Here is a 16,863-nt window from a genome sequence, read left to right on the forward strand (position 1 = left end):
TCCACGATGTTGTGGAGCACACAGCACGCGGCCACTACCTCAGGGATTTTCCGCTCACCCATCTCAAGACGGGTGGGCAAACAACAAAACTGGGCTTTCAGACGGCCGAAGGAGCACTCAACCTGGTTGCAGGCCCGGTTGAGGCGGTCGTTGAATCGGGCCCAGTCGTGATCTGTCCACCCTGTGTACGGCCATATCTACCAGGGCAGCAGGGGGTTGGCCGCGTCCCCCATCAGAGCCTGCTTTAGGAAGTGTGGGTCCCAATTCGAACTGCTGATACTAATAAAATGCAATATTTACCCAATTTCTACTCATGTGACAGCACTTTTCATGAGCAATGACAGTCCAAGAATTTAACTACTAAAACACATATCAACAGAAGATCATTACACTGACTACTTTTGTTTTGGCTCCCGGCCATGTGTTGATCCCCACATAAACCCAAACTGCAGCGTGGGGCGCAAGCAAACTGGCCGTGGGCAGCATACCACGTTATTAATAAATGTTTTATAAACCTTTACCTTTTCTCTCTGCTGCCATGTCTCCTCTCCTTGCTCCATCATTTCCTCTGGTGCCTGCTGCCCCCCAACTCCTCACCCTCCTCTGCTATCCTGACTCCTGCCCTTCTCACTGCCCTCCTGCGACCTGCTCTCCTCCACCTTCTCTCCTCACTGTGCCCACTCCTCCAGTAGCCCCACTCTGATCAGGTGAGTTACTTCTCTTCTAATACCTCCCTCTACACACCTGCCCTGCCTCTCTCCTCTGGTGCTGGTCCCTCCCCTGCAGATGTCTGCCCTTTTGCTTCATGCCCAGAATCCCCTGGCACCTGCACCTTCCCTTAGCCCTGCACCTTCCTGGTGCCTCCCCCTTCCCTCACTGCCCCTGCCCTCTTTTTCCCTGATGCCCACCCTCTCACCACCCTCTGCCCCATTCCCCTCCTGCCCCTCTGTGCCCTCACACGTCTTGCTCCATCCCCACCTTTCTCATGCCCACCCCTTATTTCAAGCCTTCTCCCAGCACCTTCCCCTCTAGCCCCCAATGCCCTTCCCCCCTCCTCTCCTCTCCCAGCATCACCCTATCCCCCCTCCCACTGACACCTCCCCTCCTGCCCTTTTCCTCATTGTCTGCAGTTGGCCTCCTGGCATGTGTCTCACCTTCACCCTGCCTCTTGGTGCCTTCCCCTCCACACAAGCCTCTTCCTCTTCCCCCCCCCCCCCCCCCGCCGCTCCCCTCTATACAAACCGCTCCCCCTCCCCTACCTTCTGCGGGGCTGGTCTGTGAACCACATGTGCGGTGGTGGCATGGCACTTTCCAGTTTTAAAATCCCGGGCGTGACGTCACGTCCGGGCGTCTTCCAGGTGCAGGGGCGTGGGGCCCCCTTACGTGAGGAGCCCGATTCAGACGAATCGGCTTAAGGCCAGCCCTGTCCCCCACTATACATGTTGGCATGGGCACGTCCCCAACAGTAAATTCCTGCTGGGGGAAGAAAGTGCTCGCCTCCAGCCTGCGAAACAGGCCGGAGTGTCATAGAATGCGGGCGTCGAGTGCCCTGCCGGACCAGCCCGTATAAATGTCCGTGAAGTGGCCACGGTGGTCCACGAGGGCCTGGAGCATGATGGAGAAGTACCCTGTACTGTTTATGAAATGGGCCGCTTGACACTCCGGGGCACGGATGGGGATATGGGTTGCATCCAGGGTTCCCCCACAGTTGGGGAACCCCAGCACACTGAAGCCGGCCACCGTTGCATCCACGTCCTGCAGGCGGATGACTTGCTGGAACAGGATGTCGTTGATGGCATGGACGACCTGCAGAAGGGTGCACAAAAACACAGGGGAACACATCACATAAGGCAGGGTGAGTGCATGCTCCCTTGGGGGGTTCCCACCCCCCTCCCCGTGATGCCCTCTGTCCTCATACACACCAGGGCCCCCTCGCCCCATGGGCCACCCCTTCCTCCCCACCAACAGGCCTGTGCAAAGGAGGGATGGCCCAAACCCCTGGGTGACGGGGCATCCCCCACTCTCCTCATTGCCCCAGCCTGGAGTCTTGCCTACCCCTGGGCATGGAGTGCAGCACCCTCTCCCCCCCTTTTCCCAGGACTTACCTGCGTGACAACGGCACCGACGGTCAATCTGCCCATCCCGAGCTGGTGTGCCACCGATCGGTAGCTGTCTGGGGTGGCCAGCTTCCAGATGGCAATGGCGACCCTCTTGTCCACGGGGATGGGTGCCCGCAGCCGGGTGGTGCTTCTCTGGAGTGCAGGGGCGAGCCAGGAACATAACTCCAGGAACGTCTGCTTTCGCATCCGAAAGTTCCAGAGCCATTGCTGGTCAGCCATTGCAGTTCTCAGGATGAAGTTTAATAAAGAGAAATGCAAAGTGCTCCACTTAGGAAGGAACAATCAGTTCCATACATACAAGATGGGAAGCGACTGTCTGGGAAGGAGCATGGCGGAAAGGGATCTTGGGGTCATAGTGGACCACAAGTTGAATATGAGTCAACAGTGTGATGCTGTTGCAAAAAAAGCAAATATGATTCTAGGTTGTATCAACAGGTGTGTTGTAAGCAAAACTCGTGAAGTCATTCTGCCACTCTACTCTGCACTAGTTAGGCCTCAGCTGGAGTACTGTGTCCAGTTCTGGGCGCCACATTTCAAGAAAGATGTGGAGAAATTGGAAAGGGTACAGAGAAGAGCGACAAGAATGATTAAAGGTCTAGAGAACATGACCTATGAAGCCAGGCTTCATGAACTGGGCTTGTTTAGTTTGAAAAAAAGAAGATTAAGGGGGGACATGATAGCGGCTTTCAAATATCTTAAAGGGTGTCACAAGGAGGAAGGAGAAAATTTGTTCCTCTTGGTTTCTGAGGACAGGACAAGGAGTAATGGGCTTAAAGTGCAGCAGGGGAGGTTTAGATTGGACATTAGGAAAAAATTCCTAACTGTCAAGGTGGTCAAATATTGGAATAAATTGCCAAGGGAAGTGGTGGAGTCTCCCTCTCTGGAGATATTTAAGAACAGGTTGGATAGACATCTGTCAGGGATGGTGTAGACAGAGCTTGGTCCTGCCCTGAGGGCGGGGGGCTGGACTCGATGACGTCTCGAGGTCCCTTCCAGTCCTATTATTCTATGATTCTCCCATTGCCCCAGGACCAATCAGTCCCACCAGGCAGTACTGGTGTCCAGTCTCCACAATAGCCTCTCCACGGTAGGGTGGGGATGCCACAGGGACGCCACCCGCCTCCATGGCGAGGGAGTCCAGAGCGACCTGCGCCTCGAGGTCCTGGACGACGAGTGCAGCAGCATGGAGAAGCAGCTGCAGGCACTCCAAAATGGCCAGAAGGGGCCAGAGCAGGCACAAGGCCACCACTGGCTCCATGGCACAACAAAAGAGCGAACGGCAAAAAAATCACCAAATGACACTAAGGCACAAGCTGTGGTGTCCAACAAGGCAGAGGGCAACCACAGCTAGAACTGCTACAGCTGTCAGTCCCTGCAAGAGGTACTAAAGCAAGCAGCAGGAGAGAAACGGCTGTCCAGGGAGATCCCTTTAAGCACATGTCACAAAGGAGCTCCAGCCCCCACCCACGGAAAGGCCTGGTGCCCTTTTTCCCTCTCCAAAGTGGTTCCGGGCTCATGCTTTTGCACAAGAGCGTCCCACCAATGTAGACGCTCTCTTGCGCAAAAATGCATCTCTCTGACAATGAGTCCCGGCCAGTGTAGATGCTCTCTTGCACAACTACTTCAACGCAAGAACTCTTGCACTAAAGAGTTTTTGCACAAGATCACGCCTGTGTAGACATAGCCTATGAAGGGAAGCAGTCCCAGAAGTATGAAGTGTTCAGGAGGAAATCCTATTACTGTTTCTTTGACAACTTAGGACCAAGACTCTCCTCTCACCCAACCTACTGGAGGTTGAGCTGAAAGAAGGGGACCAATACAATGGCTGCCTCCTCTCTCATAGAAGGATAGACACGAGGAAACATCAGCAGAGAAAAGCTGGCCTTGTGAGAACACTGAAGCCTAATTAAGGAAAGGGGTGAGCAGAAGGAAAAAAATGGGCTACACCAGAACTCAGCTCCAGGGAGGAGAGCTAAGGGTTCCTGCTTAAGAAGGAATAGAGGGTTTTATCAATAGAACCTAGCTCCAGAGAAGAGAGTGGTGGAAAGGAAGATCCTGTTTAAGGAAAGAACAAGGGTATGTCTACACTGCTACCCTAGTTCGAACTAGGATGGCTAATGTAGGCATTCGAAGTTGCAAATGAAGCCCGGGATTTAAATATCCCGGGCTTCATTTGCATCTTGCCGGGCGCCGCCATTTTAAAATCCCCCTTAGTGTGGACTCCGTGCCCATGGCTACACGCGGCATGGAGTAGGTAGTTCGAATTAGGCTCTCTAATTCGAACTACTGTTACTCCTCGTGGAACGAGGTGTACCGGTAGTTTGAATTAGAGAGCCTAATTCGAACTACCTACTCCATGCCGCGTGTAGCCATGGGCACGGAGTCCACACTAACAGGGATTTAAAAATGGCGGTGCCCGGCAAGATGCAAATGAAGCCCGGGATATTTAAATCCCGGGCTTCATTTGCAACTTCAAATGCCTACATTAGCCACCCTAGTTCGAACTAGGGTGGCAGTGTAGACATACCCCAAGAGACTAAATCAGTATAGCACTACTCCTAAAAGGAAAGCTGTTTAAAGAAGGACTGAAAAAGAGTAACTCAGAAATGATATTAGGAGTGGTTCCAGAAATAGAGACTGTTTACAAGAATAGGAAAGAATAATCTCCTAACAGAAGAAACCAGAATAGACCGTTAGTTGAACTGAGATAGAAATTACAGATGTCTCCGGATGTCTCCTAGTGAATGCCTACTTATTTATTATCAAAAGTCATAAACATAAGACCCTTAGAAGAGAGGTGCTCCTTAATTTAAAAGTCTGTCTAGACTTGTTTATAATCTGGGTGAATGGAAAAGAGGCAGGACTCACCAGCTGCACCACTCCTTTCCAGAAGGGAGAATGATGGAATGGCCACCACACTACTACAGCACTCCTAAACTTAGTCCATTACTTCCACATTTAGGCACCTAAAAAGTGAGCTGATTTTTCCATAAGAGCTGCCAGGTGTACTGCACTTATGAAAACAAGACCACTTATTTAAAATACTGAATAAGATTTAATTAATAGTTAAGTCCTTGAAAGTTCACTTTATAAATATCCACTACAATTAATATTTATAGGTCCATATCAGTAAAATATTAATGGAGGAGTCTTCTTTATCAGCTGAATGCAGTAACAGAGATCAAGCATTTTCATTTAAAAAAAAATACCAGAAACTAAAATATTTCTTGGTCATAAAAACCACAGTGATGGTCAGTGGCATGATCAACAGTATTCCAGTGTGTGACTCTCCAAACTCTCTCTAGTACTCACTCTGGGTACGTCTACACTAGCTCATTAGATCGAGCTAGGTAGGGTAATTAGGGCAAGCGGAGGTGCAAATGATGCCCGAGATTTAAATAACCCGGGTTTCATTTGCATGTTCCCAGGCACCACCATTTTTAAATCCCCCGTAGTCTGAACTCTGTGCCCGCGGCTACACGCGGCACAGAGCAGGTAGTTCAAATTAAAGATCCTAATTCCACGAGGAGTAAGGGTAGTTCGAATTAGGATCTTTAATTCGAACTACTTGCTCCGTGCCACGTGTAGCTGCGGGCACGGAGTTCGGACTAAGGGGAATTTAAAAATGGCGGAGCCCGGGAACATGCAAATGAAACCCAGGATATTTAAATCCCAGGCTTCATTTGCAACTCTGCTTGCCCTAATTATCCTATCTAGCTCGATCTAACGAGCTAGTGTAGATGTACCCTCTGACTTTGCTGAAAGCAAACGTCAGACTAGAAGCCCTAATGTTTTTCCCTCATCAGCTAACTCCTTCTAGGCTCCCTTAGTCCAAATATAAATAGGACATGCCCTGGGGAAATGTCCCAGTGGCTCTAGAAGTTCACGTGTAGATATCTGAAAGACTACCAAGGGTTATTTCTCAGAGTCCATTTAGTTTTGAAAAGAGAGTGAGGTATCGTTAGATAAAATTTTTCTACCCATAGATGGACACTACTTCTAAGAAAATATCTATGAACCAGTTCTACAGCCAGATCCATGTTTGTGAGAAGGCAACATTTGATACAAGTTCAACTGCTCAGATACAGCCTGATCTAAAGCTCATTGAAGACAATGGGAGCTTTTCCATTGGCTTAAATGGGCGCTAGATCAAAACCAGAGCACACAGAGTGCTTAGAGTGATTTTTTTCCACTGCCCTAGATTTGTTCTATTCAAAACTGAAAGAAAGAAAGAAAGAAAGAAAGAAAGAAAGAAAGAAAGAAAGAAAGAAAGAAAGAAAGAAAGAAAGAAAGAAAGAAAGAAAGAAAGGAAGAAAGAAAGAAAGAAAGAAAGAAAGAAAGAAAGAAAGAAAGAAAGGAAGAGAGACACTGCACATGATTTTGTTTTAAAAATATGGTTCTGTCATTCTTTCAGGCGCTTTTAAAAAGCCTATTTTTCTTAAAATTCATCTTGATTAAATATAAATGCATTTCCTTTGGCAGAATGTTTGCTGCAGGCTGTAGATCAAATGCATTTGAATATTTTTCCTGTGCTTTTTAAAATTATTCTAGTGATTAAGCTTTTAGATATTTATCAACAACTATATTGTGTTTTCTCTTGATATAGTCTGACTAAAAGATTTAAAATTTCACTGAAACGCTTCAGTAGTGCTTAGCCAAAATATTATTTAGTTTTAAAATCCAACCTAACTCTCAACTCTGTTTCATTTTTCCAGAATAAATAAAGTCTAGAATTTTACATTTGTTTCCCCCAGCTGAGCTGCTTCTGAACATTGTGTTAGATTGGGGTGGGCAAGACAATCTCCACAGTCTCGATCCAGCCTGCCAAGCCAGTTGATCCTGCCTGTGGCCACCCTGCCACTTACCTGCCCTCAGGCCAATCGAGATCTGGGGACAGGGGAGCGCATGAGGTCTCCTCTCCTGCCAGCAGCGCACAGTATCAGAAGGAACCTCCACCTGATTGAAACAGCTGGCAATTCCCTCTAGCCACTTCGTACCCCTGGCGAGGCAGGGATAAGAGGCTTCACACGCTCCTCAGCCCACAAACCTTGAATAGCCTGTCATATGGGTGGAAATCGGTAAATATTGCATTTTATTAATATCAGAATTAAATGTGGCCTGTGTGTTGTGTAGTCTTGCCTTAATCTTTGTATTCATGCCCATCAGTGTGAAAGAAGCTATTTGCATATATATTTGCATGTATATGCAGCCACACTTAAGTTGCGGCCCTCGGCATGCACTGAGTATCATTGTGGCCCCCTGGGCTTCCAAAGTTGAGTAGCCCTGCTCTAGAGACCAGCCCAAGAGAGGTCAGGATGCAGAGTCACTGTTTTAGATGTTAATAGGGGCCGGCAACTGCCAGCTGGTGAGGGAAGTGAGCAACAGAGGGATTGCTCACAGTTGGTGGTATGAAACTCAGGGAGGCAGGTGCCCCCACTGCCCTCCCTAAATGGTATCCCTGCCAAGAGGTGACAGAAATGGATCATGGAAGGCAGACTGGGAAGGGAAAGAACAGGATGGGGTAGGATTGAGTGGGAGTTGGAGAGGACTCCTGGGATCAGACCCAAAGGGCAGTAGATGGGAAGGGCATGAGGATGGGATGGGGACTCCAGGGACTGCTCAGAGGGCCATCCCACACTCGGTACCCCAGCATAAGAGGATGCTGCAGGACCCGATCAGGCACTTAACAATCAGGTTGCAGCCAGGGCCAAGGCCGACAAGTCAGAAGACTCTGAATCAGGCCCCATATTGCACTGCCCTCTGACTGGGTTGCTGTGTGACATATGATACCCTACTGCTCCCCAACTGGAGGGGCAAGGTATAACAGAGACACAAGATCAGCCAGACTTGCTGTTTGCCCCTTTCAACATTCCTCCAAGTGCCCCCTCCCCCTTTGGCAAACATGGGAATGTGCCCCATTTGCTTTTGACAATAGATTGCCAAAAGCAAACAGGACAAATGCCTAGTTTTGCCAAAGAAGTCAGGATATTAGGTACAGGACTTTAAAAGGGGGACTGTCCCGGCCAAATCTGAATGCTTATATTTAAACCACTGGCATGAGGGGCTTCAGTTGACCCTGCTCTCACTTAGCAAAGTTCCCAATGATTTCAGTGGTGCAGAATCAGGACTTAAATGTAGACATATTTTCTGTAGTACAACATTACATAAAACAAATGGCATGTTCGTTACTGCTGTAATTGGTAATGGTTACCCAATGCATTTCAACTCTAGACACATAAAAAAGGTGAAAAATATGTAAGTTGTAAGCATCCCCAGGTGCTGAAGGTGATGCCACACTCTCTGACGTGCGGTGATTTGCCTCATCTCCAAGATTTACAGTTTGGTTCAATGGCTTTTAGCACCCCCATTGTACAAAGTGTTCCAATTCCCCCAGAGTAATTTCCAAGAGAAAGGCTGGCCCTGGAGCAGATCGCTTCATATCAGTGTGAAAATAAATTATTGTGGATTAGATTCTATCCTTAAAAAAAACAAACATTCACACAATTTCCATACATATTCATAGAGCCTAAGTTTCAAATGTAAAATGGGAATAGTGATATTTACCTCAATTTGAAAGCGCTTTCAGCTCTATGGATAAAGTGCAATATAAGAATCAAGTATTATTATTTCTCATCTGAGGAAAAAACTTTCTCTAAAAGGTGTTCAAAAAGTATATTCTTTGGAACTAGAACACAGATTTTTATCTTCCATAAAAGTCACTTTACTACTCTGTCATGTAATTTTATTGTGTTGTCCTCTGCACAGAAGAAAACAAATTGGTTTGTGTAAATCTTTTTCAAATAAAGTATTGTAAATAAAGTATATATCTGCTGCACGGTGAAAATGTAATTGAGCACGTTATTTTGAATGAAAAAGAGGATGGGGAAAGTGAAATTTCACATAGACTATTTTCTTGCTAAGTTTCATTTAAAAGATTAAGTTTAGGTTTTCTCGAAGTCTTGGATGAAAATTCTCTCCGTGGAAAGCACCTCAACTCTTAAAACAGTAAAAGGGAAGAAATCTCTTGTAAAAAGTCTGGAAAGGAGACAGAAAATACTATTTCATTAAAACCTGTGTATTTTCTTGTTTTAAAAATCTTGTGAGCGAGACACAGACAGAGGTAACTAAAGTGTTCTGAAGAGGGTTTTTTTCCCTTCCCACACCATATGTTCAGCCCCTTTCCAAACAGAAACCACCTTTTTATTATTTATTTAGTAACCTAATAATTGGCAAAATTCTTCTCATAAATCAAGCCCCTTCAGCATTATTAGCAGCATGTTCTCCTGGAAATCTATTTATCTCTTACTCAGTTATATTTTCTAAGGGTCTTTATAGTCTCTGTAGAAAAAATATATTATAAATAGGATAGTTTGTCAGTGACTTTAGCCGAATAAATCAGGATAACCTACAATATTTTTAAAAGATTTGTTAAATTGCCCTTTAAATGTTCAACATTATACGATGAAAGAATTTCTTCTTACCACACTGGCAAACTGCCACAGATTGAACAGACTAATTTGTAGAAAATATAAACAGACCATCCTGCTTGTTAATCTATGGGCACATGACTGCAGTTTGCTCTGTGATATTCTGAAGGAGGCTGTAAGCATACTTGGGAAGCAGCTGATTTATTTTTGCAAGGAAAGAAAGCAGCTAAAGTTATGTAGGATTACTCTCAGAGGTAGATGAATAATAAAATCCTATGAATTAATACTTGCACTGGAATGAATACAGCCCAGTAGTTTAAGTGAAACAAGAAAGAGAAAGAAACCACAAAAAAATCTGGTGGGAATCTCTAGTGGGAAAAATGGTCTTAAAAGCAATCCCGCCCTTTTCTAGCTGTATGATTCTGCACCACCACCAAATCAGCTGAGGTTAACTGCTCCAATGCACTGAAGAGATGGGAAAATGGAAAGATATGTATATGCCTAAATATCCAAAAGCTTTGCTGGCACTGGGTAACCAGCTAAAAGTAAACAAATGTTAGGTATTGAGCATTAGTGATTTTACACCATAATTCTCAAATCAAATGTGCACAGGCAGACTCCTGCACTCACTTGGTACTCCTTGATTTCACTGGGGTTTGGAGAAGGCAAGGGACTCACCCTCACAGGTGTGACTGAGGACCAATGCTTAACCAGCGATATCTTCAAGTTCATAACAGCCATACATCTACATGCAAGTATAAATGTAATACAAAACATTAAATGATTAGAGTGTGTAACTTTTAGTATGAGTACTGTAAAGCTCCTAGCACAATTCTGAGCACTTTAAAAGTAATTAATTACCAACATACATACTAGTCCCCAGATGAGAGAGAACAGATCACACACACAAAATGAGTACTTAGCCCTTAAATAGTGCTATTCATCAGTAGATCTCAATTAACTTAACAAAGGTGTCATTATCCTCATTTTTACAATAGGTAAAAAATCTGGCTAAAGTTGACATGGGAAACCTGACTCAATGTCCTTATATTTTACAATATTTTTAAATTAAATTATAACCTTAAGGTTATTAATGTTACATTAGTATAATTATTTGTATTTAATTTCCTTTGGCAATTTTCTTTAATAGTGATATAATTTGAATTGACACAGTAATATGCTTTTCAATACTTGGGTTGAAATAATGCCCTAGGGCACTGAAATTCTCATCCATAAGCCATATAAGCAAAAACTCCATAGCATTTGCTGCCAAACACCTGCTATGTCTACTGGAGAATTCAGATTTTTAAGAGGATTCTTATTGCATAATGAAAGAACAGAAGGAAAAGTGTGAGGTTGGAGAATGGTATTGCAACCACAACAGCTAGGGAAAGAAAAGTCCTGTCACCATGAGATGCTATGGAACTAGGTAATGCCAATTTTCCTGGGTACAACTATAGATGGTCAGGAGGGTGGGAGGAGGGATGGCAAATATTCCAATCCTGACAGAAGACCAGCCAGAGACACTACTCAGTTTTAATCAAAACTACACAGGCAATTGTGATCGCTGGCAATAAGATTCAATGAGTAGGTGAAAAGTGGATGAAGTGGCACAGTTATAATGAAAGAATTTAAATTCTAATAAAAAAATATCAACCCACGTGCAAGGCAAACTTTCAGTCCTCAAAGACTGGGACACTCCCACAAAAGAAAAAATATTCTTTGAAGCAAGAAAGACACCACCACCTTCTATACAGAAAAAAAAAATCAAATCTGGGACCTGAATTCTGCACAGATGCATCACAGTAACTTAAAGATCTCAAGAAGGAAGAAGTATTGAGCAGTTAATGCCTGAGGCCATAGAGGCTCCAAAATTGCTCCATAAATGATAACTTCAGTAATTCCTGTAAATATCAAATGAACTACAGCTGTTTGTGTAAGAACTAAGCATGGTATTTTCAGGAAATGACAGCTAATATAGACAGCAAACAATCATCTATGATCGCACTTAGGTCACTAGGACTTGTGGTTTTAGTCGAGCCACGTGAATTCACAACTGGAGCCAAAGAATAAGTTTCTGGCATAGGTGTAAAATTGACCAACCCATTGAGGCTAAACTGTGTAGGCAGTGAGGACAATCTAGATTGCTTCTTGATCTACTTCATGGACTTTAGTCCTATTTGCATATGTTCGCTTCTGATGAAAGTACAAGCTTGTAAGCACAGATTCACAGAATGAAATCCTGATCCCAGTGAAGACTTTGGGAATTTTCCACTGATTTCAAAGGGGCAGGTTTTCATCTATAGATTCCAAAAAGGACCATTATGATTGTGCACAACATGTTGGAATTTCACCAAGTTATTCCTGCATTGATCCCTTAATTTTACTCTAGTGTTCCATTTAGAAAGGCATCCCATCTTGACTGAAAGATTTCCATGTAAAGAAGGATCTATCAAATGCCAAGTAGTGCTCCAATGGTTAATTACCTTCCTTGTCAAAAAAATTTCATCTAATTTCTACTGATTTTGTCCAGCTTCTGTTTCAACCTTTGAATCTTCTTATGGCTTTGTATGCTATATTAAAGAGTGCCTGCAACCAGGAATCTTTTCCCTTTGCAATTACTTCTAGACCACAATCAAGTTACCTCTTAATCTCATCATTAAACTAATTCTGCTAATCCTGCTAATTCTGGCAAATCTCTGGTCTTGCCAGATAGAAAGTGGGGAGTCAAGAAAGTCCCAACCCAGCGTTCACTCCATTCCTAACCGATGGGCAGCTTAAAGCATCACTAACTCTAACACAAAGGGAATATTTTCAATTTTTCCCATTCCTAATATTCCATGACCTAATACTCCATCACAAAAATATTCTAATAATTATTTTCATATTAACAAGAGTCCCCTTGTTCTTTGTCTGTCAGTGGTTCCACTGTCAATAAGTATCTTATAGGGATTATGTTCTGAGCAGTCTAGCCCACTGACTGCAACCAACCACATTTTCACAATAAAAGAAGTTAACTGATTATGGCTCTGCTGGAAGAATGCTGGATTGAGACAAGTAATGAGGCATGTAAGGAAAATGCCTCTCAGCCATCACCCTTCACTCAGGCACACCTCTTTCAGCATTGATTTTTTAAAAGACATTTTCCAAAGAAACTCTGTGCACAACATGCAACCCATTACCCATTCAACCCCACTATACATCTCAATCATATTTACAAATACTCCACTCGCCTAGTCTTTCTTGGACTATGCTAATGCAAAAAAACAAAACCAAAAAAATACTAACAAAGCAAGAGACTTATGAAGCATGCTAGTTCCTTACAAACTATTTTTTTCTATGTTAACATCATAAGTTTGTCCATTCCTTCATCTTTTCTTTCTTCCAGTAATGCCTTCCTCTCCTGGTCCTGACAACCAAATAATCCCCATCAAATCTGTTGCTGATAGAAGTATCTTTCTGGCCCACTGATCAGACTAGATTAACCAATAAACCTAGGCATATCAGTTAGTTGACTACTCAACAGACTACTTGCTTACATCCCTAATTTCAGTACTCCACCCCATGTCCCTGTCCAGTTTGTTTCTATTCCCCTACCATGATGACCCATATATCTCACACATGTGAAATTCTCTCAGCTCTAGTCCCATACCCTCTCCGGAAATAAATCCCTCTGACTCACATCAGCATAGCCAGCACTAAGCCACATCAAACACCTTCTCCTCTTCAACTTCACAAACATTAAGTGAATTTTAAAATAAGCTATGCTAAGACTCTCCTTTGGATCACCCACTGAAACTTTTCTTCTCTGTGTCTCTTTTACTGGGTGAATGCTGGTTTTAGTTTGTGTGTCCTTTATTGCACCAAACATATTGGTAAGATTTAACAGTAACAGTTGCTTGGGGAAATGCCTGCTTTTTGCTCATGTTAACAGGCAATACAGCAAACACAAATAGTAATAAAATTAATATCTATGGGTATCTGCAGATGTGGATGCGGATTAGGGATGTTTACTTTACTGGCTGATGATTATTGGTAACCAGTTAACCAGAGGCCCAGCTGGACAGAGGACACTCCAGCCCGACTGGATCCACTGTGCTGTACTGTAGACGGCAGGTGTGGTATGCTTCCAGTGGAGCAGGAGAAACGCTCCAGCCCAGCCAGGCCCAACATGCCATGTCATACTTAACAATCTATTTAACCAGTTAACTTTTTAACCTGGATTTTACATCCCTAATGTGGATATAATTGGATCATTTTTACAGATACAAGTTTTGTATCCAGAACCCTGCAATTTTGCAGATATCCACAGGTATCTGCATATGTAGAAGCAGATAGCTGCAGAACATTTTTTCAGATGCGGATACCAATTTTGTATCCATGCAGAGCTCTTGAAATTGGCCTCACAAACCCAGTTCAGAAGCACAGGAGGCAATCACAATCAGAATCGAGGGGAGAAGGGCTCTGATAGGAGGAAGCAAAAGATAGCTTCTTTGGATCTTCTATGGAAAAGAGCAAGTAAATGGACTTTGGGAATTAACAGGAATATTTTTTTAAAAGAGTAAAAAGAGCTGAGTAGTTATATATAAAATGGAAAAAGTCTATTGATTCAAACAAGGTGACTACTAGAATGATAATCAGAGTGATCTGAATGTAACTATCACGCTGCTCTTGTTCTGTGGCCAGCAATGAATGTTTAATAAGGCATCAATTCTAAATCTGATGCCCAGATGACTACAGACAGCCATATGGCAATGAATGAGACCAATGGGGAGAAAGAAGGATGTAGAACCTATTAACATGGCTGTGCCTTCTTATAGTATATAACCCATGGATGAGCAATTATCTAGTGTTTCAATACCAGGGAGAGTGGTAAAAGCTACCACAGAACATGGCAGAGAACTCACTGTGTTCTATATATACACCAGTGTCCTGTCTGCTGTGTAGTGTGTATGGAACATGAAACCAATTGAAACCCATGTCCACATATGACATTGATGTGCCAGCTCATATTTAATTTTAAGGTATTTGTTTTGGAACCTATGTGTCCAGAGAGCAGGCACGATCTTCTTGTGAGTGATAAATACCTACATTTATGATGTCTGTAGAATACTGATGAGAATTTAGCTGCAAAAATTATATCCAAATTACCTTTGTCTGACTTTTCACATCTCTAATGATTTACCATAGAGTGAAAGAAAAAGTTTTTCCACCTCTGACTTAAGTTGAATGCTCCCCTTCATCTCAGAATATGCTATGGGTTATTCATTAGCAGGCAAAACATCTCACAAGAAACTGAGTAGTTCAGAATGTGGGCCCTGACTTATCTAAGTGCCTATGCTGCTTTAAGTATGGATTTCTGTACTAAGGATGTAACAGTATAGTCAATTAACTGATAAGCAAAAGATCGGTGCTTTTTTTGTAATGGTACGCCCTGGGACGGCGTACCGGCACGTATTTTCCCTGCAAAACTTAAATTAATTGCATTCCCCTTGGGCGTACCAGTACTTCTTTTCCTGGGGCGGCTGGGCTCCCAACGGAAGCCCACTTAGGACACGCGGCTCTTAAAGGGGCTGCGATGACATTTCAGCCCCCAGCGTGCCCTTTTTTGGGGGGCTCAACAACTTTCCCCCAAAAAACACTGCAAAAGCTTATAGGTTAATGCTATAGACAACATAATTTCCCTTCCTCCACCCTTGCCAGTAAATTTTTTAGCAAGCTGGCTAGCAGCCCAGCTCAGATATGGCTCATACCAGGTCCAGAACCTACTCCTGCTGAGGCTCTGCATTTGAAGTTTATTTGGAGCCAGGCAGGTAGGCAGCCTGGCTCAGTTCCAGCTCATGCCAGGTCCAGGAGCTCAGACCTACCCTAGACAGGGGCTGCTGCCATCCTGTTCTGCTGAATCTTTTATCAGAGGCAGCAGCACTGGGCAACAGACAGCTGGTCCACAAGGGGAGCTGGGTTTTAAATTGGCTCCCCTCGTGGACCATTTCCCTCCTAACACCCTACACTCCGGTCTCTGATACAGGGGCTGCCGGCCCCGCCCTCAGGGACTATAGAATAGTCGACTGATTAGAATTCATGAGGTTACTCGGCCATTCAATTAACCGATATTTAACATCCCTAGTCTGTACTAAAACTGGTGTGATGATCTTATAAGTCTCATTTTATCTTTATACTTTAACTCTGTAGATGTTTGGGGAATTAGAAATTATATTATAAACTTAATCTCCAAAGATTAAGGATTACCAACAGTAACTGCAGATGGCAAAATACAGAGTTAGGTGTCCTTAGTTAAGATCTTGGAAAAAAATAAAATAATAGTGATCAGATTGTGTTACTTACTAATCACCTAACCACTTTTTAGTCCAATTCAAAAGCTAATGTAGGACATATTGCCTCAGTAACTACACAGCATGATTCAATCCTTGGAACTTGGTTATTATATACAAAATCTTATCTGGCAACATATTCAACCTTCATGTTGAGGGAACTGAAGACTTTCCTGTTGCTGAATATCTCCTGATCCTGCGTGGGTGTTTAGAAGCAGATGTGTATGGACAATGAATAGCTCCCATAACAACTGAACTAAGACGTGTCATACGTCAGGCATTGTTTTCCCTTAGTGTTGTCTTTCTATAGGAATGTTAATATGATTTTACTTCTTCAGACTAGTGCAGTGAACTTTATCATGGCATGTCAGAGGGCTAGTAAGTTAAACTGTCTCCTGTCTCCCTTTATAGCAGATTTTCTAGCCACTATAGGTTTCAATACAGCAAGGTACTGAAATGTGTGCCTAATGGTCTCTGTCACATTTGTTCTTCATCAAGGTTGCGAACTACATCTTTTACACACCATCCCTTCTTTCACATTCTCAGGTGCTTCTACCACATTGAGATGGTAATTGTGCTTCAAAAGGTGCAGCTAACTGATGGATGGCTATTCAGAAGCAGTTTTATATAATGAGGATAATAGTAGGGATGTTAAAATGTGGGTAATTGTGAAAACGTGTAACTGCTGATAAAACTCAGGAGTTGCACAGTTACATGCACCAGCAGCCAGCTCCCCGGGTGTCAGTATTTGCTGTTCCCATGGAGCCAGCTGCTGCCCCGCGCTGCTGCCTCTGTATCAGATCGTGTAGCAGCAGACAGGATCCAGTACATGCAGGAAGCTGATTTAAAAGCTGCTCCTCGCACATACCTGCTCCAGTGGAGCCCACCTGCACTCACTCTTCTGCACTGCTGCCTCTGTATCCGAGGCAGCAGCATGGCCTGGCAGGTGGCTCCTCAGGTGGCTCCTCAGGAGCCAGCCTTTAA

The 16,863-nt window shown here is 43.9% G+C and overlaps 2 protein-coding genes across 12 annotated transcripts in view; both read right to left on the bottom strand.

Moving 5' to 3' along the window:
- ADAMTSL3 (ADAMTS like 3) overlaps positions 1–16,863 on the bottom strand; it is a 372,565-nt gene that overhangs the window by 314,801 nt on the left and 40,901 nt on the right. The window lies entirely within an intron of this gene.
- LOC142818308 (uncharacterized) lies at positions 1,122–4,298 on the bottom strand. Its single transcript, XM_075897126.1, has 2 exons — positions 2,106–4,298; positions 1,122–1,806 (listed from the first exon to the last, which is right to left on the bottom strand). The coding sequence occupies exons 1-2, from the start codon at positions 2,337–2,339 to the stop codon at positions 1,525–1,527; spliced, it is 516 nt and encodes a 171-aa protein (XP_075753241.1). The 5' UTR covers positions 2,340–4,298; the 3' UTR covers positions 1,122–1,524.

Source organism: Pelodiscus sinensis, chromosome 14 (genome assembly GCF_049634645.1).
Source record: "Pelodiscus sinensis isolate JC-2024 chromosome 14, ASM4963464v1, whole genome shotgun sequence".
Lineage (NCBI taxonomy): Eukaryota > Metazoa > Chordata > Testudines > Trionychidae > Pelodiscus > Pelodiscus sinensis.

What these genes read in the sequence shown, in the direction of transcription:
- LOC142818308 (XM_075897126.1), bottom strand. Translation starts at nt 2,339, where the DNA reads ATGGCTGACCAGCAATGGCTCTGGAACTTTCGGATGCGAAAGCAGACG. An exon ending in TCGGTGCCGTTGTCACGCAG is followed by an intron (nt 1,807 to 2,105) that starts GTAAGTCCTGGG and finishes ACCCTTCTGCAG; the next exon opens with GTCGTCCATGCCATCAACGA.